This window comes from Excalfactoria chinensis, chromosome 6 (assembly GCF_039878825.1).
Source record: "Excalfactoria chinensis isolate bCotChi1 chromosome 6, bCotChi1.hap2, whole genome shotgun sequence".
Lineage (NCBI taxonomy): Eukaryota > Metazoa > Chordata > Aves > Galliformes > Phasianidae > Excalfactoria > Excalfactoria chinensis.
In genome coordinates this window covers 25,513,556-25,539,181 of record NC_092830.1, presented here as the reverse complement: position 1 = coordinate 25,539,181, position 25,626 = coordinate 25,513,556, and the positions used below count along the sequence as shown (strand labels likewise).

Here is a 25,626-nt window from a genome sequence, read left to right as displayed (position 1 = left end):
CCGTTGAGCCCCGGGAAAGCACCCACGCTGCGGGCCGTGGCGGGGCGGGGAGGCTGTGGTGCGGGGGGAGCGCGTGTGCAGAGTTACCGTCTGGCACGTGTGATGCGGGGATCGGCCCTGAGCGGCCCCTGACGTGTGCGGGGATGGGGTGCTGAGGGCACCGGGAGAGGAGGGCAAGTTACTGCCACGCGGGGCCACAAGCTCACAGCAGAGCTGAGCGACCTGGCTGGATGGAGGTGCTGCGGGAGGAGGGGAGCAGCTCCTCACCGCCAGCCTGCTCGTTGCTGGGGAAGCTGCCAGCAGCAGGCAAGGGTGAAACAGGGTGAGTGGGCACAGACAAAGGCCCGTGCGGCAGGGGGAAGGAAGGAGGCTCTGTGTCAGACCAGGCCTCACAAAGGGACCTGTGCACGGGGATGAATAAAGCATTTCTGCCTGTGATCCCACAGTGAAACGCAGCCCAGACTGGTCTCACCCTACAGGAGAAATGGAGAGCCCAGGATGTTACCTCCCAACGACAGCCGCTGGGGGTCCTGCAGCACAGCTCCCCAGAAAACATCCATACTGCGTGTCGGTTCCCATTATACAGCCCGAGGAGCTGTATAATTATACACCCCTGGGAGCTGACAGCACCCAAAAGGAGTTGAGCTTTATTTAACTCGGGGCACAGGGACAAACAGCCAGACAGCCCACGGTGACACTCGTGTGCATCCCCTGTACCAGCTGCACGCTGTCTGTAGCCGGATAGCATCGTGCATTGTTCTGCAGCAGGCAGGCTTACAGCTGGGCGCAGGACACGCGCGGCCCAACACCGCTCGGATTGAGGGCCCAGGGAACGAACGGGGCCACCGAAGGCACGTTCCGCAGCAGCACCTGGCGCTCGCAGGGACGCAATGGGGAACGCCGGGACGCGGCGAGGTCGAGTCCCTCGCCGTGAAGGAGCGACCCCCGCCCAGCCCCGGCCCGTTTCTCCGCGCCCACGTGGACGGCGCTGCCGGCACCGCGGGAAAACGCGCGCGCGCCCCGCCCCTATCGGGCGCTTCCCGCCAGTGACGCCCGCGCCGCGCGGGGTGTGGCCGCTCCCTCGGTCTTCGCCCCGTACAAAGATGGCGGTGAAGCCGCGGCGCTCGCCAGTTCTCGAGATGGCCGCCTCGCGCCGCCGCCGCCCCCACCCTGCAGGCGCTCGGCTGGTTGCGGCGCGGCGCCGGCGGCGAAGGGGTGCGCTCCCGGCGTGCCTCGCGCGGGGCGGGGCGGGGCGGCGCGGTGTCTGCCGGGAGGTGTAGTGTGGGGCCGCCGGCGGTCACGTGTCGCGCCCGGCAGTGGCCGCGTTGGGAGTGGAGGCGCCAAGATGGCGGCGCTGCGGGGCGGAGCGGTGCTCCCCGCGGCCGGGATCTGCGGCGCCTCGACCGGAGCCGCCTCGCGGGGACCGGCGGGCGGCGGCGCCTCTCGGCAGCCACCCCTGCGCGCCGGCAGCCCCCTGCAGGTAGGCTGCGGGCGGCGGCGGCGGCGGCCGCGCCGTGACACGTGGAGGCCGGGGCGGCTCCCGCGGCTGCGGCACCACGTGTGCCGGTTGCGGCCCCGCGGCTCGGGGTCAGTGCCGGCCCGCATCGGCCGGGCCGGGCCGGGGCCGTAGGGATGGGTCTCCGGAGGGACCCCACGACTCCTGCCGTGGCCGCGGCGGGGCGGCGTGCGGGCATTGCCGTCGGCGCGGGCTCCGCGCGGTGTCAGCGGTACCGGGGGGACGGGCGGACGGGGCCGGCGTGCTCCTGGGGATCGCTCGGCGGGGTCGGGCGTCGGGGGGGCTGCGTGTCCCTGCCCTGCCCGGCTCGGTGCCGCAGCCCGCCGCTCGCCGCCGAGTCCGCGATGCGGTCCTCAGGCTCCCGCCGAGACCCCTCGCCGTGCCCCCTCCCCGCTGCTTGGGCGCGGCCGTGGGGAGCCCCCCGTCCTTCGTACCGCAACGCCCATCGGAGACTGCGCCGTATCGGCGGGCGACGCTCCCCGACAGTCGCTGGACGTGGCCGTGCCCTGACTATTCAGCCCTCCGCCGGAGCTCCGCGCCCTGCCCTGGGCGCAGCCGGGACACGCGTGTCTCTGCGGGGTGAGCGGCTCGTGGGCACGTTCCCGCGGTGCCCGTGATTTTTGGTACCTGCGAGAACCCCACGTTGTACATAGTGTACTCTGGCTCTCGCTTTGGGGCTGCGGGCATCCTATGCTTTCCCACTGGTGATGCCTGGTGCGGCGTGCTGAGGACCCGTACTCATTCTTCAGCATCCCCATGACTTTAAAGGCAGCCATGGGACGCAGCGGGGCTCTGCAGGGAGCAGGCCGGGCGGGTTTGTGCCCCCGCCCCGACGCGAGGGCAGGAGGAGGTGCCCGGCACCAGGTGGATCAAAGGGAGTCCCCGGGGAACGCGGGTGACTCAGGGCTGTGGGACTCCTGGCGAGGCGCTGAGTCAAAGGAGTTGGGGAGCACTGGGAGATGGCCTTCCTGCTGGCTGGAAAGGGACTTGGGAGTGAGAGCGTTTGATTTCCCTCCACACACCCTGGAAGTGTCACCAGTGGGCTGCATAGGGCTGATCCCTGAGTGTGGGGCTGGGCTTCCCCATCCAGGTTTCAGCTGTGTTTTGGGGGAGGAAGGCTGCACGGCAGCTCCTGGCCAGCTCTCCCAGGGCTCTGTCCTTGGGGCGCTTATTGTCCCTGTCTGTGTTATCTCTGTCAATGCCCATCTGCAAGCAGGAACCCAAACACTGTCTCGTGCCGGCAGCACGCCCACGTTGTACCTTTGCTGCTGGCCGGGGCTGTGGTGCAGCCTTACCCCAATGTGCCAGGGGTCTGGGAAGGACGGAGGACCCAGGGTGCTGGGGATGAGTAGTGAGGAGCATTTTTTGGTGCTGGGTCATGAGCACAGACTGCTCAGAGCAGTGATGGTTCCAGCCCTGGTAGTGACAGCTGGATGCTTCCCATTGCTGAGCCCTGCACATTTCATAATGTTTTGGGCTTATCTGAAGTGCTGACAGCCGAAGCCAAAGGAGCATGTGACGGTCTGTGGGCGCAGGAGGGAAGCATGCATCTCCCCAGCCCACTGAGCGTGAGCAGCGTGCTATCAGACACACATGGGATCTGTTGGGCTTCGTTCAGTGTTCTTCACCAGTCCCAAAACTGCTGGGTGAGAGCTTGCAGTGCGGTGCCAGTGATGGTGGAGAGCGGTCCAGGATTGGTGGCACAGTGCGTTGTGGGGCTTTGTGCAGTGGGGTGTGAACCTCCCCACAAAGCTTAATCCTAAAAGGGATTAAGGTTTCTGTGGAGCCCTCTGACCTTCTTGTTCATTTGGAGATGTGTGGTGATGGTTTGTGGAGCGCTGACCCATTTTACTCCACTTCCCGCAGTGTTTCTCCTTTGAGGAGGATGACCTGAACTTGTCGCTGGATGCAGAAACCATCCCAGAGGCTGAGGAGATCCTGGGGACAATGCAGAACTACCTTGACTCATCCGTCATCTCCATCATCGAGGACCTCTCCATAAGCGAGGTGGGTCCCTGTGCATGGCAATTGGTGGCTTGGGTCGCTCTGGGGCCCTGCTACCCCACAGCTGTGCCCTGGTGCCCTCTGAGCTAGCTCTTCCTGCTCTTCCTGCAGGGCAAGGCCTGCCTGGATGCACAGAATGAGCTGTCCCTGCTCACTGCCATCACGGAGATCCTGGACAGCACAGATGATGAGACCCTGTCCCCCTTCGACACCATCATGGATGCGGAACTGCTGACCTCACTGCGGGAGCGGGAGAACTCCTCGGTGAGTGGTGGGACCTCTTCTTCTACCCAGAATGTCCTTCTGGGCCTTCAGGTGTGGGGTTTGGTAGGGTGGGGGGTTCATAGGATGTTCAGGAACTCCATGCCCAGCTGCACAGCCGACCTGTGGTGAGATGACAGTGTTACTGGGACCTCTGTACCTTCCGTGCCTCATCCTCCATTCATGTCTCCACCAGTTCCAGAAGTTTCTCAGCTTATCCCGGCCAGTTCTTGAGTGCAAGAGCCCTGCCTTGGAGCAGCCCAAGGGTCTTTGGTCCCTCAGCAGTAGTGGCAGCATGCCTGAAGCTGGGAAGGTGAGCAGGAAAAGCCGGAGGAGCGGTGCTGGGGTTGTGATGCCCCCATTGTAACTGGGAGAGGGTGTCACTAAGTGTTGGGAGCTGACATGAGTTCTGGTTTCCCCTTTCCAGACCGATGTGGACCTGGCTTGGGACTGCATTGCTCACAGCCTGGAGGACCCATCACCACCAAAGAAGCAAACCTGCAGCACCCCACGGATAGAGAGGAAGCAGGGGCGGCCCCGTGCCCATGAGCAGCTCCCCCTGCAGCGTAGTGACGGGGAGGAGGAGGATGAAGAGGCTGCCTCCAGTCCAGAGCTGGACAGCAGCTTGGAGGCTGCAGAGTTCTGCGTGAATGCACCCGAAGTGGTGATGGAGGAGCATGAAGATCCCTGTGTCATCAACACAGGTGATGTGTCTCTGAGTGAGCTGGTGAAATCCATGCACCCCTACTGCCTGCCCACCTTCACTGTGTGCCTGGACCCCGAGAGTGAGCCTGTGGCCAAGGAGCTGCTGAATGGTCCCGTTGTGCTGGAGATCGTGCCCAGGGAGGGTGAGAACATGGAGATCCCTGTGGTGCTGCAGCCCTTGGCCCCCAGCTTCCCTGACCTGGAACCCCAACTCCTGGGCACAGAGAGCAACACAGAGTCAATCCCAGTGCATGGAGAGGAGCTGCCCGGAGATCCAGCACCTGAAACTGGGATGGGGGAGGAGGAGAAACCAGCTGGGAAGGACCCCTCATGTGCAGCCCTGGACAGCAAAACCCCTATGGAGACTGCAGTGAGCAGCAAGCGTGAGATTTGTGAGAAGGGACGTGGCCGTGAGAGGGCAAGGAAGAGTCGGAAAAAGAAAGTGGGGGAAGGTGTGAGTGAAGATAGCCGGCCGGGCAGAGACGGCATGGCACACCAGCTGCGCTCAGGCAGGTCACGGCGGGCAGCACGGCCCTCGCTGCAGGTCTCTGACTTCCTGGCACGGCAACTGGAGCAAGCACGGAAGGAGGGGCAGATGGAGCTGCATGCTGAGCGGGTGCCACGGCCACGTGGCCGACCCCGGGGCACGGCAGGGGCCTCCCTGCCCACGAAGGAGCCCCTGGAGCTTCCAAAAGAGTTGGAGCCAGAAATGACAGACACGGTGCTGGAGAAGGGTGAGACTGCTGCGCCTGTGGAGAAAACCACGGAGGAGTCGCTAGCAGCAAAGCCACCCAGCGCAGTGGAGCAAGATGACAAAGGGGCTGCACAGCCAGATGTGGAGATGCCAAAGCAGGATGTAGGCATGGAGCCTCCCCAGAGTGTGCCCGCAGTAGAGCCAAGTGAGACCCTGCCCAAGGAGGCCAAGCCCAAGGCCTTGAGCCTACGGGAGTATCGCATGCGCATGCAGCACCGCCAGTCCAGCATGGGCAGCAGGAAGGAGAGCAAGAAGCAGGCAGCCAGCAAGTGGCCCAGTGTCCCTGAGCCTCCCACCGAGCTGGCAGACATCCCCTGCCTGGTGGCACCTACGCGCCCACCCACCGAGACACCCAGTGCTCAGAAGAGCCTGGAGAAATCAGCCAGTTCCCCTGCTGGGCCACCTCCTGCCAGCAAAGCACCTGCAGCTCCGGCTGCAGCTCCGGCTCCAGCCCCAGCTCTGGCACCTGCCTCAGCCCCACCACCTCCAGTGACACCTTTTGTTGCACCTGCAGTGCCTCCAGCTGCTGGGGCAGCTCCCCCTGGGATGCCACCACTGGCCACTACCGGTGGTTATGCCATGTATCCATCTGTGCCTTCGTGGCCCTGTTTTGGTCCGCAGCCCCTGGGCTGTCATGCTCTGCCCCCACCGCCTGGCGCTGGGCCCCCTGGCACTTTCCACATGATGCCTGGCCTCCCGCCCCCACCCATGGCCTGGCCCCCACCGGCCCTGCCACCCCCACCACCTTTCGTCCCCAGTGGCCCCTATGGCCCTGTGGGCTGGGCCCCCCCATCCTACTGGCCAGGCATCCCCATTCCACCACCTCCCGTGCCTCCTATGGCATACGGTGATCCTGCACTGCAGGGTGCAGCGGCCTCTTCCATCCCAGCTGGTGGCCACCCCAGCACAGCCCTCCTGCATGGGCAGGCTCCCCCAGCCCCGGAGCTGCCAGCCATCCCTGTGCAGCCACCCCCAGGCACTGAGACAGGGACTGCAGGCAGCCAGACCAGACCAGGGGTCAGCAGGGTATCAAATCCTAGGAGACAGGCACGTTTGGTAGGGGAGAGCTCCTTCCCCAAGGGACCCTCGGCTCCGGCTCCCACCCAGCCACCAGTAACTCCGTCGGGTGCTGCTGCCCAGCCCAGCAAGGTCCCTCCTGCAGCACCAGCTCCAAATGTGGCTGCTCCCACTCAACCCTTGGAGGAGCCCCCACCTCCAGCCCCCATCCAGCACTCAAAGGCCCCCCAGGCTGTCGTTCCTGCAGAAGTATCATCTGCTGCTGTCCCTGCCGGGGAGTCCCCTGGCACCTACCCCACAGAGGAGCCTGAGGGACCAGCCAAGACCCCAGTGGACAAGACCCCAGTGGAGCCACCCAGCCACAAGCCCATCACCCAGGCTCCAGCACCACCACCAAAACCATGCCAGGAGAGCAGCAAGCCTCCTGCTGCGCGGCCATGGAGGCACCAACCTCTCATCAGCCCCGTGCAGCACAGCAACAGCAGCCAGGACATCGTGCAGGCCTTCATCAGCGAGATCGGTGGGTGGGGTGCAGGGCTGCTGGGACTGTTTCCAGCTACTGCTCTGTAGCTGGGTGAGGGTGGCAAAAGGGTGGCGGTCTGTGGGCTTGGACGGTGTGTTTGGCTGTCTTGTATATCCTCATTGCCTACAGGCTGGGCTTACAGTGCCTAAACTGCTCCTTTTGGGACTGCAGAACTGGGTGCTCCCATCCCTGCTGTGGGAGGCTCTGGAGCTGCTGGAGCTCAAAGTGTGCCCAGGGGAAAGTGGTGAAGGCGGGCAAAACTGACCTGTGCTCTCTCCTGGTCCAGGAATTGAAGCTGCTGACTTGTCCAGCCTGCTGGAGCAGTTCGAGAAGTCTGAAGGTGAGGATGCACCATGTTGTCCCCTGTAGGGTCTCTTCTGTGTCCCTGTGCTGTGTGTATTCCTAAGGTGGTAATAACCTTGTATGGATGCCTTGTCCAGAGGCTTCTCTGCCTTTGTTTCCTTTCTGTTTTGAGTCAGTTGGCCAGAGGTCTCTGGGGCAGCTGAAGAGATGATGACAGGAAAAAAAGGCAAAAGCTCTACAGAGAGCCGGGATGCCTTGAAACCTCTCTCCCACATTCACAGTCTGTCTGCTGCCCTCCAGCTCTGCTCTCACCCACCCACTCTCTTTTCAGCTAAAAAGGAGGAGACTCCTGTGCAGCCCCCTGAGGAAAGGCAGCCAGTGAGGAGTGCTGGGTGAGTACAGGGATCTCCGTGTGCCCCGACACGGAGCCCTGAGGCAGCCTTGGGCTGTTCAGTCCTGGCAGAGGGATGCGGGACTGGGATGTGCAAGGTCCATCCTTGCAGCTCTCGGATATCGCCTGTTCAGGCATCTTGGGTGGGTACGAGTGTCTCTGAATCTGGAGGCAGCTGCTTCTGACAGAACTCTTTTCTCCTTCTCAGGTCGGAGCCCCAGCCAGAGAGGAAGCCCCCAGACAGCCTACAGGCCTCCGAGCTGGCCAATGTGGCAGGTGATGCCTGGGAGCGGGGAGGGGAACCCCTGGAGCCCTGGCAAGAGCTTTTGTGGGGCTGGGAGCTGCCTGGAGGGGAAACCAAGGCTTGAGGGGGGCTGGGAGCTTGGGTGAGGTCTCCAGTCATGTGGACTGCAATGAAGGGATGCTTTCCTCTTTTCTTCATCGGGATCCCCTTCCTAACAGCTTTGTGCCACTCTTGCAGGGCTCACTCCCCCGGCAACCCCTCCCCACCAGCTCTGGAAGCCGCTGCCCACTGTCTCGCTGCTGGCCAAGACCAAGTCACCTGTCTCGGCACCTCTGGAAGGGAGTCAGAGAACCGCCAAGCTCACAAAAGCTAAGCCCCTGCCCCAGAGCAAGCTGCAGGGGAGGACCCCAGTGCCTGGCAGTGCAGCCCCCAGCCACGTCTGCTCAGGTGACCATGACTACTGCATCCCACGCGTGACACGCCTGGACAACAGCAGCATCGCTGGCACGCAGCCCCCCGCCACCGAGAGCGGCTCCCGCTGGAACGTCAAACACCACCGGGACATCACTATCAAGCCCATCTCCTCCTTAACCAAACGGACGCTGGACCAGCCCAAACCGACCCCTGCTGCTGCAGCGGGGCCCAGCCAGGAGTCCCCGGGGGCTGCCTGCCCGACCCCCCTGGATTATCGGACTAATGTCCCCAGCAAGGCCGTCACCGGGTGTGACAGCCCCGCCACCTCAGTGCTCCTGTCCCCGGCTGCATCTCCCTGCCGGGACCAGGAGGTGTGGACCCCTAGCACCCAGCCTGGCCGTGTCACTGCCAAGAAGTCCCTGCGCTGCTACCGGAGACCACAGGACTCGCCCAGCCCCTCTGCAGGCAGCTGGAGGGCCGGCCGCAGCCGGGCCAGCCGCTCCTTCAGCTCCAGCTCGGATGGAGCTAGCGAGTCTTCGTCATCATCCTCATCCTCCCGATCCCGGTCGCGGTCAGTGTCCCCACCGCCCAAGCGGTGGCGAGGGTAAGTGGCAGAGTGGTGTCAGCTTGCTCTATTGGCTGATCTTTTGCAAAGGTGTTTCCCTGTGGTCCCGCTGAAGGGGTGAGCAGCTGAATAGTTAGAGGTCTGGCTGAGTCCCACCTGTGGACGAGGCCTCCTTGCCCCTCCCGGAGCCCCACCATGTACTAGCACGCGTGTGAGCCCTTGGTTATGCCTTGGCTTCTGGGTGTTTTCTCTGGGATTAATGCAGGTGTTTATAGTGGTGCAGCCCTGAATGTAGGAATGAGATAAGCTGCAGGCACAGCAGAGCTGTTGGGGGTGAGCAGGGGAGCAGCCCATCTGGCTCTGTTGTTGTGCTGCTTCTCTGCACTCTTTATCGAGGCAACTGCAGGGTAACTTTCTTTGGCGCCTTTGTGCGTCTGTGTGTTGCAAGGATGTGTCCCTGCCACTCAGCCCAGCTGGGCTGGGACTCCCCCTGCCCCATTTCCTGGACGTTGTACTGGTCAGTATTCCCATGGGTGATACTACCTGACCTGCTGTCCCCCAAGAGTTACGTGGCAGTCCCTGGGCTTGCCCTGGGTTTGTCAATGCAAGTTTGGAGGCACTCAGGCTCTTGATCAGGGCGGCTGCTGGGTGCCATGCGGTGTTAGCACTGCGTGCCATGTAGAGTTCAGTGCAGCAGCCCCACATTCTCTGAATCCTTGCCTGGCTGCAGCCATGCTGAATGGTTCCCCCATACCCATATGTTGCTCTTCAGAGGCTCTGTGATGAGATCCTACTCTTTTTTGGCTGTGGGATTTGGAGCAGCACCTTCGCAGTGCCTTTGGTACCCTCTGGCAAACATGGGCAGATGTTTCCATAGCCAGGCTCACCCTGAGGATACTGCTGGATTCTATGTGCCATGTTGGGTGCTTTGGCAGAATGGAGCCTCATGGTGCTGGACAGAGGTGCTGAGCTTGCTCTCTTTTTCCCCTCCAGGTACCGCTCGAGATGTTCCCACAGCTCATCTTCCCGTTCCAGCTGCGGGTCGTGTGGCAGGTCCCGGGACAGGTCCTCTTCTTCCTCTTCCTCATCCTCCTATTCCTCCCAGTCCCCTTCCCGCAGGCAGTCCCGCTCCCGTTCGCCCTCTCCCTGCAGGAGGAGTAACAGGCGGAGAAGGTGAGTGTGGCCATTCACACAGAGGTGATCCTACTCCTCAGGCATCTTCCTTGTGACCTGCTCCTGAGATCACTCTCTTTCAACACCTTCCCTGACCCTATAGCTAGCAAGTCTGTTTTCTGCTCTACAGATACAGTTATGATGCACAGGACCACTACCAAAGGCAGAGGATCCTCCAGAAGGAACGTGCAATAGTGAGTGGATTTAGGGATGTGTTTTAGTGGGTGGTACGTTGGTGGTGGGTCAGTGATTGTCCTGGATGGTCTTAGAGGTCTTTTCCATCATTGATGGTTCTATGAATGCTGGATGTGTTGTGGGGCTGGGAAGCTGGATTTGGGGCTCCCTAGGTCATCAGCTCACAGGATGGTGCCCCTGCCCGCAGGAGGAGCGGCGAGTTGTGTTCATTGGCAAGATCCCCAGCAGGATGACACGGTCAGAGCTGCGGCACCGCTTCTCAGTGTTTGGGGACATTGAGGAGTGCACCCTGCACTTCCGCTCCGAGGGGTAAGAGCTCTCCTTGGTCTTTCCCAGCTCCACAAGAGGATGGCGTGACTGTGCTCATGCTTATCTCCTTGCTTGCAGGGACAACTATGGCTTTGTCACCTATCGCTATGCTGAGGAGGCCTTCGCCGCCATTGAGAGCGGGCACAAGCTGCGGCGTCCAGATGAGCAGCCCTTTGACCTGTGCTTTGGTGGCCGCCGGCAGTTCTGCAGAAGGAACTATGCTGACCTGGGTGAGTTGCACCCTGGATCCCTTCCTACCCATGTGTGTGTTGGGTGGGTGATTGGATCCCCCCCAGCCCCATCCTTCCCTGCACCCCTCCCTGAATCCCCTCCCAGACCAGCGCTGGTTTTGTCTGGCTCTACCTGTGCCAGCACCCCTATGGCTCAGGGCAGGCTCTCCCCGTGTCTTCCAGACTCCAACCGAGAAGATTTTGATCCAGCCCCTGTGAAGAGCAAGTTCGACTCGCTGGATTTCGACACGCTGCTGCGGCAGGCACAGCGCAGCCTGCGGAGGTAGCAGCAAGCACGGCGGAGCACCCGCCCCTGCTTTTATACTCAAAAACAAAAGACAAAAAAAGAATGGAGAGAAAGATGAGGTTTTTAAGAAAAAGAAAAAGGAAAAAAATTTGTTTTATAACCAATATTTAAGGAGGACGGGCGGTTTCCCGTTAATTGGAAGGGCCTAGGTGAGTGGCAGCCTCGGGCTTGCCGAGCCATGTAATAAATGTGGATGCCCAAACCCAGCTCTGCCTTGTCTCCTTGGTATGACCCTGCGAGTGCTCAAGGTGGGCAGGAGGTTCCTTGGGTCTGGCCCTTGGATAGGGGAGGGTATAGGAGATACCTTTTAACGCGGTGCGCTCCTTGGGTTTGAGATGTCTGGACATTGGGGCAGGAGGGGGGTCACCAAGGTACTCAGGTTCTCATGTTAGCCCCTAAATGGCCTAACTTGGGGTGAATGGGTTCTGCCTCTCCATCTCTGGCTATCTGTAGGTTCTGGGGCCACGTGCACCTCCCGTGGTGGCCACGCAGGGGCAGTACAAGATCCCCATGCACAGCTGCTCCAATGGGATATGAGCACTGCAGCCCTCCACTATGGCAGCAGCACTGGGGAGCACGTGTGCAGGGATGGTACTGTGACCCCTTCCAGCCTGCTGCTTGGTTGTGCTCCTGCTCACTGGGAGAGGGGTTTGACACCTTGTCCCTCGAAGTAGAGGCTGTGACTGCAGAAAGGCTGCAGCCACCTGCACCCCACAGGATGAGCAGAGAGCACAAGATTCACCACTGTGTGCTTGGGCCTCTGGGAAGCACGTGGATTTTGGGGAGGCAAAGCCTTGAACTTGTCTGCATTCTGGGTGGCATGAGGCATGGCTCAGCTCTGGGCGGGGGTCCTCCTAGTATCCCAGGTATGTGGGGTGTGAGGCTCTGGGGTAGTCTCCCACCCTGCCTGGCCCTGGACTTTGCCCAGGGAGGAAATTGAGGAGGTGGCTGCATGCATAGGAGTGTCAATGAGGAATGCAGCTCTACAGAGCCCTTGGCTGGGCCTGTGCACCCTGCTGAGTGAGGGGCTCTTCAGGCACAACCAGATGTGTGTAGCAGAGCCTTATGTGCTAGTGGCTGAGAGAGAATTGGCCCCTATGGTTGCTGGGCATTCAGGCAGCCCCATGAGCACAGCATCACCTTGCATGCACGTCCCTTTGCTGCACATGGTCCCCCATTCCTGCTCCTGTGGCTGAGGGAAAGCAGTGGGTGTGAAAGCATTTGTGTTGCCAAAAGAATTAACACCCTGCTGTTGTGCCCTATAAATCTTTCAAGTGCTGGAGGCTGGCTTTATCCTCCTGTGTTGCAGTTTAATGGCTTCCGTTCGCAATAACCTGGCCCTGTGTTCTGGGGTTATTGATTTAAAGTCTGTTGTGGAGGTTGTGAGAGCTGCAGAAAGGTGCTTTCCTGCTGCCCAGCTGGTGACAAAGGCTCCTCAGACAAGGTTATTCGGGGCCTTTGGTGGTGTGTGTTGCCCAGGACCAAGTACCCACATCACCATAGGGGGGTGGGCAAGCTTGATAGGACCCAACTTGTGATGCTCAGCCTGAAAACATACAGATGCCAACCACACTGTGCAGAACCCCTCATGGTCTGCTCTGGTTCCCTCCTCTGGAATCTCTGTCATTGGGGTTCAGGCTGCCCCCCACCAAGCTCAGAGGTCCCCAAAGAACTATGAGGGATGTTCTTCCTATTCTGAGGCTCCAGCATCTCTGCTCTTCTACACCACTCACCCCAGGTCCCCACTTGGCCCTGGGGGGGCAGCCAGGAGTTGTGTGTGTGCTTTAAATCTGGGCAGCTGAAAGGTTCATTTCCATGCTCAGTCCTACAGCTGCTTTGTAGACACTCTGTGTCCTTTTGCTCACATTGGGATAGTCCTCCAGGGCCATCCCGTAAGCAATTGTGTGTAAGGATGCAATGGATGTGTTGTAGGTGCTTCTAAACTGACTGCCTGCTCCAGCCACTCCCCAGGTATTGCTGATGCTTTTTGAGTCCTCCTACAGAAAAGTCTGCAGCTGTGATGTCCCAGGAAGCAAGGAGCAAGCAGCCATCAGGTCTGCAGTCTGGTGGTAGCAAGGAATTTGTGAGAGAAATGGTGTAGGATGTAGGAAATAGTCCTGAAATTGGAGAGGTATTTAAAAAGAAAAAGAAAGGAAAACAGACAAAAAATGTCACTGCTGCATCAGTCCAGGAAAATTCCCTCCTGACCCTAATCTGGCAGTAGTGCTAAGCCTCGTGTGAGCAGACTTCTGAGAGGGTAATGCTGGGGGCACTGGGGCATGGGGTCCAGCACTGGTCTCTGGTGCTTCAGAAGAAGGAGTACCTCAGCACTCTTAGAAGCTAGTTAAGAAGGGAATGATTATTTCTTTAGCTTCACATCGACCAACAGAAACCTGGAGGCCTGGGGCTGAAGCAGCACCTCCTTCAGGGCACCTGGCCAGCCAGGAGCCGCAGCACGGGCTGTGTGCCTGTCAGCTGCTGCTGGTCTGTCTCAGTATCCACACAGTCTTTGTGCACAGTGGAGCTCATCCTTCCCGGATGCAGAGCTGCAAGGATATTCTGGAAGAAGTCTCCCAGTGCCTCACGCAATGCTGATAATGTTTCTGTCTCTGCTAAAAATAACTTGTCTGATGCATCCGAGCATCACACCATTCCTTTTTCACAAAAGATCCACGCTGCTGTTTCACATTCATCCTTCAGCGCAGCCGGGTCTTTTTATTCTTTCAGTGCTTCCATTTCCTCGCTTTCTAGCAAATGTCCTTCCTCGTTGCTGTTTCCCTGAGTTTTGCTCCTTGTGTCTCTACTGAGTGATGGTAAAACCCTATTGCTGAGCCCATCCTGTGGCTGGTCCCCCTCCCCAGTGCTCTGTGTGCAGTGGTGGGTGCCCAATCCTCCCTGCAGTGCTCCCAGGGCAACCTCGCTGCTCACTAAAACCACAGCTGAAATAACGTTGTGTTTTGCTTCGTGATAAATCGATAAGGAAATTTGCCTTCTCTTTTGTTGGATACCTGAGCCCTGCCATTCTGCTGCTGTTTATTGCCTGGCATTCACTGGGAAATTAAAGGCTCCCGTAATTGCACAATTTCTGCTCTGTATTCTTCTTGTAGCCTTAGAGACAGCACAGTGTATGCTCATGGCCGTGGCTGGTGTGCAGCCAGCCCCAGAACGACCAGCCAGGACCCTTCTGCTGCCCTTTCTGAGGACACAACCACGCCATGGTGTCTCTGGTTTAACCTGAGAAGATGCTGCTTAGGTGACAACTGAACCACAGGCTGCTGGCACAGATGGGCTTAGCATCCCCCAGCATAACGCTGGGGAGGCCCACGAGCCCATGGGAAAATGCCACGTGGGGTGACCTGAGCGTGGCTGGAGGTGAGCTGCAAGGTTGTGAAATCACAATCTTACGGGCACTGTGTTCAGGCTGCACACCCAGGTGAGCTCTGGGAACTGCATCTTTAAACAGCTTATTTTTAGAGACAGGAAGCGTGTGGAGAAGCAGCAGAAAATGCATTTGCTCTGTTACCTAGAGACAGCTGGGACTTGTCCTGAAGAAAGGGGCTCCCTGCCAAGCACCTGGGGGCAAAGGGATTCCCGCATGACACTCGTTTGCCACAACAAGGTTGCACAGGCTTGAAAAAGCAAAGTTAGCAGCTCAAGCCATGCAGGTTGAGAGGGTGTGCTTGGCAGTGTGAGTCAGATACACTGACAAGCAGGACGCCTACAGCCCATCTCGGGTCTCCTGAGGTGCACACAGTGCACACACAGTGCTGTGCATTGAAGATGTATGGATCAGGTGAGGTCTGCCTGTGGCATCTCAGGACACAGCCCAGCAGTGGGACATGGAGTGTGCACTTCTGTTGCCTCTGGTTGATTTTGGTGTAGGTTCAAAGCACTTGGTTGGTTAAAAATACAAGTTGAGTGTATGACAGAAGATCATAATCTCTGGGGAAATGCACAGTGAATGCACGAGGAACTAGTTCAGACTGTGCTTGAGCTTCCATGGGCTTTGAAGCCTGCCTATGGGACAGCCAGATCACTGTGGTCCATTTTCATCTGTGGACAGGACCACGGTGCTGCCAAGTGTCTCATGTGACTAAAGGGACCTGCAGGATGCGTCTGGCAGTGAACCATAGCTGCCACCAGGGAACAATGAATAAGTCAGTGTCCTTCAGATGCTGCTGGAGTCAGACTCCAAAGAAGGCAGTGCTATTAATGGCCTGGATCAAAGGAGTAGGTCAGAGCGGGACAGGATCTCCGGAGTGCCAGTAGCAACCGGGGGAAGGGGTGGCAGCAGCCAGCATCACTTGCTACTATGGACAGCTGCTCCCTTAATCCCCATCTCTATCAACATCTCTAAACATCTCCATGCAGGAGCAAGGTCACCGAAGCAGGGGGCTCAGTTTTGTCTTTGCTCACTCTCCCTCGCACTGCTTTGGCTAGCGGCTAATTCCTAATTGTAGGCTCTGGTGCAGTTGCCTCTTTTGGCTGTCCTTCCCTCAAAGTTTGCTGTTGGGCCCTCTGTTCCCTGTAGCCTTCCTCCCACTGCATAAAACATGTTTCTATTAGCAATCATCTTGTTTCTAGCAAGCTGCTGTTCAAAAATGATTTTGGCTGGCCCGAATGTGTGGAGGATTTTTTTATTTAACTTGCCAGAATTGGGGATTTTCCCTGCTTAATCTTTGGCCACAACTTACACTTGTTGAAGGGTGTCTTTTTTACTTCGCAGTGCCTTCTTCACTCAGCTGTGCAACTGTGCCACGTTTGGATACAGTTCTTCGTTAGCATATTTTGACTGACGGCATATTTGAAGCTTTAAACACGGGGTCTCGGTGTCACTCACAAAACATTTTGTCCTTTCATCAGCCACTTTAAAATCCTTTCTAATTATTGCCCAAATTTTATACTTGCTGCCTTCTGAGGGAGAACGTACCCATCTCCTTTATGTCAGTCGCATTGCACTGCGTGGTACTTCTGTCCCCGCTTCTTCCTCTCGGCAGTAATGAATTTGAGCACATTGTGTTTGCTATGACAGAGTTACTGTTCACTCTTACATTTCTATCTGCCTCCCATGCGCTACTTGTGAGAGTTCATTCTGCACTCAGTTCCTCTGAGAGGTCATTCTAAGAACCATTCAAGGTTAAAAATACAGTCTTTGCATCATTCTTCGACGAGGCACCCACCCAGTCTATCTGGGGGTAATTAATATCTCCTATTATGATCATGTTTTCTCCACTGACAGCTGCTCTAAGCTGTTTTTCACCCCTCTGTCCTAATCAGGTGGTCCGGTCAGCAGCATGTGCTCAGTATATTTGATGCATTTCAGTGCTCAGACTCCTCTGGTAGTTTAAACAAAGCAAAGAGACTTCCAGCTGAGAGACCTCCCTCATCTCTGGCAATGGAAACAAGCATTTTATGACCGCTACTGGTTCAGATCAGCTCCCCGTGTACAAAAACATACAGCTTTCTATATGCATTCTGGAATCCTTGATGGGTTGAAGGGTATGGTAATCATTCTCTATTTTCCTCCATCCCTATTCAGAAGCTGGCACTTAATTTGCTGGTTTTCACTTCCTGATGACCAAGGCTGGCTTAAGTAGCAGATTGCACACAGCACTGAATAATGCAGTGATTTCATATCTGGATTGCTTTGCAGTTCTTGGGTACTGGACACAGCCCCAGCAACAGCCTAAGGAGAAGGGGCCTTCTGACCACATGCTTTGCTTTGCTAACAGTACTTGCAAAATCCTTCAGGTGCACACAGCACGGAAAAATATGTCATGTTTGCATTTTGAGAGCATCAGTGTGTAACTCAAGGGCTTTATATGCTATTCTCCTTTGTTGTTTTTTGGGTTGGTTTGGTTTGTTTTGCTTGCTTTTGAGCCCATTCTGAGACTTTTGGTGGTAAAGCATTGGGCTTCTGCTTACGAAGGAACCACCTGGGGCAGTATTTGCTGCAGACAGCTGGGCACTTCCAGCTCTGTTCTGGTTTCAGGTGAATGTTTCCATATCTCCTAGAAACAGTGACAAGCTGACTTTGCTACACCTTACAAGTTCAGAAGGAACCAGTTAGAAGTGCACCTTGCTACATGTGCCCCTCCTTTTGGTACAAAGGTGACCTTTTCTAGCCTGACTGTTCAGCCCGCCAGATTGCCTGTTTCTTTAATGGGGATAAACGCCCCTCTGAAACCCCAGCCCACGTTCCAAATCTATTCTTGTTTATTGACACAAGCATTACATTTGCTGGTGGCACACTGTCTTGTGCACTGAAATCCACCCTGAACTCAACAGAGATCCCCTTTGCTTTCCAGATAGCAGTCTGTCCTTCTCCTTGAAGCTGCTGCAACGTGGGACAGCAAAACTCTGAAACAGGGATCTCGTTGCTGCCCACTTTACCCACCCCATGGATGTGTGCACTCCACGGTGGCTCACAACAGTGCATATCGCAGCACTTCCCTTCTCCCTGTCTGTGCATTGCAGCACCATGCTTTCCTCTCATCTGCCAGTTTCCTCTTGTTTGCCATGCTGGATGTTAGGTTGTATGCGCAGTGCAAAGCATGGCCCACAGCTCTGCTGGGATGAATGCCTTGCCAAAGGTTAGTTTATCTTCCCAAAGTCTTTCCAAGTTGCGGTGCTCTCCCTTTGGCCCATGTTCAATCACAGCCTGCTGTATGATCCCACCTTCCTTTTCACTTCTTCATTTATTTGTTCTGGGGGAAAGAAAAAAAAAATACCCTTTATTTAATGGCAGGATAAGATACACATATTTGCATGAGATCCTCCCTGGAATAGTATGAGAAGAAGCACTCAGCCCTGGCTTGCATTATTTTACCTCTGTAATCTCAAGTTTGCTGCAGGGAACTGTCGTGTCCTGGAGAGAAAACTGAGAAGTCAGTATCTCTCTCTTGTTCCTATAAATCATTTAACAAAGGCAATATATTGGAGCTAAGCCAAGTTCCTCAGAATAAGGCATGTTTCTGCTTAACCTTCAGCAAGGTCTCATTTGTTGCTCTACTTGACAAGGCATAGCCTGCATTTGGCTCTGCTTGGCCGGGGGTTCCCCAGAGGACTAGGATGCTCGCTCTTTCAGTCGAAGCCTCATAGTGTGTGGTTGGAAGCAGAGCTCTCCTGATGTGTCAGATGCACTTTGCTGATGACTTGCAGTGGGTTACAAACTTGAATTTGAGGATTGTGGTTTTTTTCCCTCACTTGCTTTTGTTCCAGCTTAGGATTCACTGTCTCCTGAGAGACTCCTCCTGAGACTGTGGTACCCACTGGGGTGTCCATTAAGGTACTAGCCCTGTTTCACTGCAGCTGGCCTGTTTCACTCAGATGTGCTGATGGAGAAGGTGCTGCTCTCAGTGTAGGATTGCTGCAAGCCGCACAGGAGGCAGACTCTTGCAAACCAGCAATTTGTAGTCCATCCCCTTCTCACATTTCTGCATACTCAGACCAGAGAGGCAGGCTTTTTATAGGGGGGATTAAATCCTTTTTCCACTGAATCCCATAATCACAATGCTGTTTCATGGGGCCATTTTTTTTTCCTGCTTCCTGGCCACTAGTACCTGTGGGACCGTAACAATACCAGGTGTGGTGCACAGCTTGGTGAGAAGACAAGTTTCTGTTCTAATGTCTTTTTGTGTATTTTCTGTTCCTATGGCAGAACGGATGTTGGAGAGACTTGCCGTAGCATCTGCCTTGAAAGCCTTACCTCTGAGATGCCAGGCCCTGCTCCGTGCTAAGTGAAATTGTCTGCAGCTCATTAACATCAAAGCATTTTCTCCACTGGTCTGGGCAGCTCAGTAGTAACCAGCAGATGAACCAGAGAACAGCTATGCTCTCTGCTAAACTTTGCCTGCAAACAATTAACATCAAAGGGGAGCCACCGTGAAACAGGGGGAAAACAACGCTTCCACTGCAGCGAGCCTCATGTCCAGTGGGGAGCAGGGGGAGGCCAGAGCCCCAGCTTACGGCTTTGTGCTGAGGTGTCTGCAGGAGCAAGCAGAGGAGAAGCTGCTGGCGGTACTGCCCACAAATGTGGTGCATCCAGTTTGGTTGGAGCAGCATGATACAGGATCTGGTGTATCAGACCCCAGCCAGCCTAATTTCAGGATCAAGTTGGATCTGCTGTCACCTCAGCATACTCAAGGCTGTTTCACCACATTGCCATCACTTGTGCAGGCTTTCCTGAGGACAGTCCCACTGTTCTTCATGCCTTTCTCTAGTCTTCTGAGCTCTTGGCTAGTGATCCCAATGCTGCTGCCTCTTTCTAAAGCTGACTTTGACCCTCTGTTTACCTTTCCCCACAGGAAGCCTGTGGATTTAATCCACTTTTTGGTTGCCAGACCGTTCCCTTTCTCTAGCTCTCTAGTTCATGCCTTCCTCATCTTAAAATAAAAGCCGGGGTCAAGATTACAGATGATGCAGCTACAGCGAGGTGTGATCAGCCAGCACGTGCTTCCTGCCTGCCAGCTCTGCCGTGGGAGTGCTCAGTGCCAGCCACAGGCAGGGCAGGGTGCTGCAGGGCACAACCGACACAGTCAAAGGTTCATGAGTCAAAGTTAGAGCAGGTGACTTTCAGGCGCTCTCGGGCAAGGTATTTTCTCCAGAAGGCAGGCACGCTCTGTGGAAAGCTCATGAGATTCTGTCAACAGATGCACTGGCAGATTGCTAATATCATCTAGGCAAGAGCCAGACCATTACAGAGCTATGGAAATTCCTCTTGTCCGTCCTAGGAAAAGAAAGGCTTGTGGAGGCTGTGCACAGAATGGTGTCAGGGTAGGGTAAGGGTGAAAAGCTGCTGAGATGACAACTCCAGTATTGCTCCAGCGTGAGTGGCCAATTGGGACAGGGAAACACGGGGCAGCCTGCAGGAAGGACCAGGCAGGAGCAAGATGACAAAATTGCCTTGAACTGGAGATTCGTCAATTTAAGACCAGCATCGTATGGTCCACACCTGGGTCATCTCTGTCACAGCAGGGATGTGATCTCAGGGCAGAAGAAACAAGGAGATAATGACAGCTCAATGGCTATTGCCATGCTGCCACTACCATGAGCCTTGGCCACTGAATCTCAGACTACACCAAATGTATGCTGCGAGGATGAGGGGCTCCAAATGGCCCTGCACCCTACCAGGGCAGGCCCGGCCAAACTCTCTTTGTTCTACAGCGAGGACACAAGCTGAAAGTTTTTCCTGCAGTGAATTAGAAACCATCCCCTAGTTCTGTGTATTAAAGGCCAGTTAGTAACCTGTTCTCTTGCTATCATTTAGCTCCAAACAGCTCCATCCCTTCCTTGAAATTTATCTCCCTTCCCCACTCGATCTGGTGGAGCAATGACGTTCTGTAATTGCTTTCTCTCTGCTGGACAAGCCAAGCTGAGCTGTCCTGGTCTTCTGTAAGACAGGCTCCTACCTACACGCACCATGAGCCCAGAGCTCTGAAGTAGGACGGACAGCACATCCCAGACGTGAGCGCTCCTGAATGGGGCACGAGCACTTCTCTGTCTGCACAGGAAGCATCACCTCCGGGACATCCTACTGCCAAATTTGCATGCCGCCAGCACCGACCCCCCGGCCTTCCCGGCTCCCTAATTGGATGCAGCTTGACAAGGTCACGGGAGGGAAGGTAATGATGCCGGTGGCTGGGCTGGGGGAAAGGAGGTCGTGACTCCTGGGTTTCATCTCTGGCCTTGCTGCTTACCCAGCTGTATTTCTACTTGACAGCAGAGGAAGAACGTCTGCTGAAAAGCTGTGGCTACAGATCCCTCCTGCCCGCTTGAGTGATGTAACACAAGGCGAGCTGTTTCCTCCCGCATGCAAGAAGGGCGGACGGCAGCAGCCGGTCCCGCAGCAGGCTCGGGCAGCACCATTTCGCCTTCCCAAGCTCACGCTCCGATCTCTCGGACAGCCGGTGCTGCCGCGTTCCTCCTGTCAGCGTGGGGCTGCCGGGCTGTGGAGCCCATCCACCGGCACTGCAGGGCGCCCGCGGCACCGTCCCTTCCCCGGCGCCTCCTGCCGCTCGCCGCGCTCCGTCGGAAGCCGCCCCGTCCCGACACGCCGCTCAGAACGGCGCCCCCCCGCGGCGGCCGGCGGCGCCGCTCACGTGCGTGCGGGCGGCGGGCGTAGGAGGCCGCGCGGCCGAGCGCGCAGGCGCGCGGCGGGAAGGGGCCGGCGGCGGGGCGTGGCGGGGCGGGGCGGCGCCTGCGCGGCGCGGGGCGGCGGGGCGGGCGCCGAGGGCGGGTGGGCGTGTCGCGGCGCGGCGCGCGGCCCTTCCTTCCCGTCCCTGCCCCCCTGGCCGTGCCCGCCGCCGCCCCCACCCCCACCACCCCCGCCCGCCGCCCAGAAGATGGCGAGCCCGTGCGGGCGGCAGCAGTGCTCCATCGAGAGGCGCGGCGTCCGCCACCAGCTCGATTCGTGGCGACACAAGCTCATTCACTGTGTAGGTGAGGGACGGGCGGCGCGGCGGGGAGGCCGGGCCGGGCCCCGCGGCGGCGGCGGCGGCTGCGGCGGCGGAGTCGGCGAGGGAAGAAGAGGAGGGAGCGGCGGGGCCGCGGCCTGCGGGCCCTCCCCCGCTCGGCGGGCCGCCGTGAAGGCGAGCGGCGCCGGGCCGGGCCCCGCCCTTCGGCGGGAGGGCGCCGCCCGGGGGTCCTGCCCTTTTGTGCGGCCCCTGTCAGCGCCGCGCCCGCTCCTCCCCGCCCGGCCCGGCCGCGGCCCCTTCAAACTTGTTTACGGGCGGGCCGGGCCGCGCCCGCCGCCGGGGAGCGGCCGCTGTCAGTGCCCGGGCGTGGGGCGAGGCGGGGGGCGGAAAGTTGCGGGTGGGCGCGGGGAGCCGCGGCTCGGGGCTGTGTGATTGCTGCCCTCCTGCTTTTTGTTTTCTGCCTTTATTAGTAGTATTTACCCCCCCCCCCTTCTCCCTTATATTGTTTTTCCTTCTCACCAGGCACAAACCCTCGTCTCATTTTTAGATATGCGAACACGGCCCTAAGCTGGCGGTGGCCGCTCGACGTAGGTAATCTGTAACAACATTTGCAGATTCACTTTGGTTCCTTGTGCGCAGTTAAACCTCTTATTGTGGGTCAGCCCCGCATCCTGCTTCATTATCGGGGATTTAAAACACCATTTTTGGTTCCACCCGGAGCTGTGAGTGCTGCCGTGCAGGCGCCGGGCTCCGTATGTGCCTTAGTTTGTGCGTATGGACCTGTGAGTTAGGTGCTCGTTAACTCCAGATGAATAGAAGCAATTAGCTTGCTTGGAGCATAAAGCAATCCAAGGGCAATCCATCGCTAAGAAACAGCTTCTTTGCCTGAAGGTGTTGGGTTCTCCTTCCAACCGGTTATTGATGTTTCTAGATCCAGTTTGCAGGGGTTCGTTTTGATTCGAGCTGGTAACTTTGTCCTGTTAGGTGTATTTTGTTGGCTTCCCTCTCTGCTCAAGCTGGATTGGTTTTATTTGTGTCTCCTTTCTCATCTCCTCTTACCTTGCTGCTGGGATCACCTGTTCTCATCCTTTCTCAGCTCCCTGCTCGCAGCATGTCGTCTCATCTTCCCCTCTGTCCTGCTGCTTTGTGCTTGGGGTTGGGAGCCTCCAGTGCCGCTGTCCTGCGGGTTGGAACCTAATCAGAGAGCAGTGAGAAGGAAAGGGGGCGCAGAACACTTCCACCCCAATGCAAGATCCGCAACGGCAGCTCTGAAGCACAGGAATTGTCTGTTCGTTATGGTGCTGTTTGGGAAAATTGTGGGGAGCTGAAGGAGTTGGTCATCTGCAGAGCCGAGAAAGCACGTTATTAAAGTTCTTAGCAGCCCTAAGTGTTAAAACTTAACATCAGTGCACCCCCCATCATTCAAACACACCCTGTCCCACTTCCCTGAAGCCATTTAAATCGCCGCCTCCCAGGGGAGCTGCCTTCTCCTTTATCCCTTCCCTGCACTTAAATTTGATATACGTTTGTCTCCCTGCAAGATTTCACTCTGCGAGTCCCTCAGTGCGCTGCAACAAAAGGTGCCGCAGGCACTGCTCAGCACGCACTTGCTTTTGGGATATTTTGTTTTATTTCTTTCTTTTTTTTTTTGGAGATAAAGTAGAAAAAACATTTTTAATAAAATCAAGTCCAAAGTTTAACAGCGCTGTGGGGCTTTTTATCTTGATGGCCCCGTGTCGTAAATAGTTTCGGCTTCAAATTGATCAGCTTTATGAGGTCTTGGGACCTGCCCTATTCCTAGTATGGATCTTGCATAAATGGTGTGGCCGTATAAGTGTGTTAATTGTTACCTATTTTTGTTTTTGGTTTTTCTTTTTCCTCCTGGGGTTACTGGACGTTTATTGCACGGATCCAGGATACCCGGATGGAATTACACTGTTATCTTAACTGCTTGCTCCAAATACATCTCTGTCGTTTTAAGTGGGTTTGGATGATGTTCCTTGAGGCCTGTGAACTGGCCTGTTAAATGTGTGAAGTGTTTTGTTTTTCTACCTTGATTGTTTTTAGAAGTCTTAAGAATTTCTCCCTGCGGGGGACAAGCGAGGAAGGTAAATGTGGGGAGGTAAAGAATGGTAGAGCTCTTGTTCCTTCCCATATACCAGCTGCTGTCTAGTTCTGACACTACATAGGGTTCTTTGAGTTAGCACCATTCCCTGAGAAGTGATTTTTTTGGCACACAGCAGGGTGATCAGAAATCATGAAGCCCGTGGTTTGAACTGGTGCGTTTGGCTATAAAACATGGCTGAAGTAATTCACTTTTCCCTCTGGTTTCTGCAATAGGCTGCCCCTGCTGTTCTGGGGCTTCGTGACAGTTTGTCAGGCTAAAGTTGTGCTCCCAACAGGAGCAGAAGCACAGGAGGACTGAAGAACAGCTTTGCCCACAGTGAGCCATTTCAGGGGGTGTGTGCTAGCAGTGCTCACCATCTTCTTGGCAAAATAATCTGCCAGCATAGTGCTCTGACCTGGCTTGCTGTGGGGCCAAGCACGTACCTGTGCTAGTGCAAGGACGAGGATGAGAATGTCTAGCTGATGGAAGGGAGAAGAGTGAGAGCACACAGGGAGAGATGCAGATCATCTAGAACTGTCACGTGGTTGTGCCAGCACAGTTTTGGTGGGAGGCAGCTCAGGAAGCTGCTCTGGCTTCAGTCTCCATTCCTCAACGTGCACTTTCAGCCCCCATTTTCCTTTCTTTGTGGCAGGGGAAAAGGTGGCTGCTGGGTTACATGGCAATGGAGAAGGGGTTTCTCAGCTGGTTGTGCAGTGTGCTGGGCTGTTGAAGTGCACCGTAGGGTGGTGAGCAGCATCTTGATGCCCTCTTAGTATTTTGATTCTAGAGACACGATATACCAGGTGTTAAGTGCTTGATGCTGGCGTACCTGCTCTCTGGTCCAACCCCGAGTGCTGGTGTCTCTCTCAGTGCCCAAAAGCAGATGCCTGGATGTGAATGTACGTTGTGCTTTTTCTTCTTTTTTGTGTTTGTGTGTCTGTTTCTCTCCCAGCCTCCAGTCACTCGCTGTTCAGGCACTTGCTGAATTGGAAATGGTTAGTGAGGTCACATCGCTAAGCAGCAGAGAGTTTGATGGCAGAGAGAACCCACAGATTCCTGAAACCCTCCTGACAGCTTTCAGGCAGGCAGTAATGGCACTGCAGTGCTGTGTGGTTACTAGAGTGATAGTTTCAGGTATTCACATGCATTTCTACTAGCCGGTGATGCTTGGCCCTTTGTTAAATATTAGCTGTACTCCTAGAGACGCCCTGACTGAATTACAGCTTGTGCTGGGGGGAGGGAGAAAGGGAATGTGCTAATTCTCCTTAGCTGTGATGCTAGTTTGTGTAACAAAATGATCCAAAAGGAAAACCTGCAACATCCGTATTCGTTTTCCAACCATCTTGAACTCTGTCAGTGCTTCATTGAGAGATTACTTCATCTTATTTTGACAGCTTATGAGTAAAATCAGCTGAACGATTTCCATTTAGTTATTTCAAACAGTCACTGCCGGTGACATCCTGCAACCCAAGTACCTGAACGCTGCCTGCTCCTCAACACCCGTTTGTAGCCTTCCAGGGCTAAGGGCGAAAGCGTGGACTCTGTGGAGGAAATATGATGTATCAGGAAGTATTAGAAGTTAATATTAATCAAGTGAAGGTGTATAACAGGGAATAATTCAGAAATCTTTATTGCATTTCCTTATCTTGATGACCAGTTGGGTTACTTCCAGCCAGTATTATAGCTGATAGAAACTGGCTGCAGCTTCCAAATTACGGAGCAGTTAGCCCCATTATCTCACTGGTTTAGGAGCAGGCTTGGAGCTCCAGGTCTTTAGCAAAGTTCTAGTTCAAAGGGCAGGCTGTATTTCTTTGATCCAAAATAAGAAAGGTTATTATAACCCTGATGGTGATGGAAAATAGCAATAAAAACAAGTTAGCAGAAATTGGGCTGAAGTGAAAGTTTAAATGTAGAGCTGATCTACACTGTTATCTGTCTCCATGCCCACAGCAAATGTGCAAGTGGTGCTGTTTGCCTCATCTCAACCTGCATGGAGCGTCGCTGCAGCTTGTGGCAATTTGTATCAATATCAATCTGTTGTACAGAAAGTTTGCAGTGTAGTAGCTAAAGGCTTGTGTAAGAAGATCTGCTCTGTGCACGTTTTTGCCCGTTTGCAGTAGGAATGCAGGGATGGAGAATTACTTTTATGGCAGTTACGCCAGGAAAAAAAAATATTGAGGCAGCTGTCACTTA

General features: G+C 56.1%; 2 protein-coding genes across 9 annotated transcripts in view; both read left to right on the top strand.

Moving 5' to 3' along the window:
* The first annotated feature begins 1,148 nt into the window (after nucleotides 1-1,148).
* PPRC1 (PPARG related coactivator 1) lies at nucleotides 1,149-11,116 on the top strand. 2 transcript variants are annotated; one of them, XM_072340835.1, is made up of 14 exons: nucleotides 1,149-1,215; nucleotides 3,383-3,523; nucleotides 3,632-3,784; nucleotides 3,978-4,094; nucleotides 4,209-6,777; nucleotides 7,067-7,120; nucleotides 7,415-7,475; nucleotides 7,683-7,750; nucleotides 7,956-8,736; nucleotides 9,691-9,870; nucleotides 10,001-10,064; nucleotides 10,253-10,374; nucleotides 10,453-10,604; nucleotides 10,788-11,116. In XM_072340835.1, the coding sequence occupies exons 2-14, from the start codon at nucleotides 3,464-3,466 to the stop codon at nucleotides 10,889-10,891; spliced, it is 4,485 nt and encodes a 1,494-aa protein (XP_072196936.1). In that variant the 5' UTR covers nucleotides 1,149-1,215; nucleotides 3,383-3,463; the 3' UTR covers nucleotides 10,892-11,116. The 2 variants fall into 2 exon arrangements, with proteins under 2 accessions (XP_072196936.1, XP_072196935.1); XM_072340834.1 differs by lacking the exon at nucleotides 1,149-1,215 and adding an exon at nucleotides 1,233-1,480.
* A 10,046-nt stretch (nucleotides 11,117-21,162) lies between these two features.
* The window catches only part of LCOR (ligand dependent nuclear receptor corepressor), a 73,069-nt gene continuing 68,605 nt past the window's right edge, over nucleotides 21,163-25,626 (top strand). For 2 of the 7 annotated variants that reach the window (XM_072340885.1, XM_072340891.1), the window contains exon 1: nucleotides 21,163-21,347. In XM_072340885.1, coding sequence (XP_072196986.1) covers nucleotides 21,255-21,347 — 93 coding nt within the window. In that variant the 5' untranslated portion in view covers nucleotides 21,163-21,254. Of the gene's footprint in view, nucleotides 21,352-25,626 lie in introns of all 7 variants that reach the window. The other 5 variants (XM_072340884.1, XM_072340890.1, XM_072340889.1 and 2 more) reach the window with 3 other exon arrangements.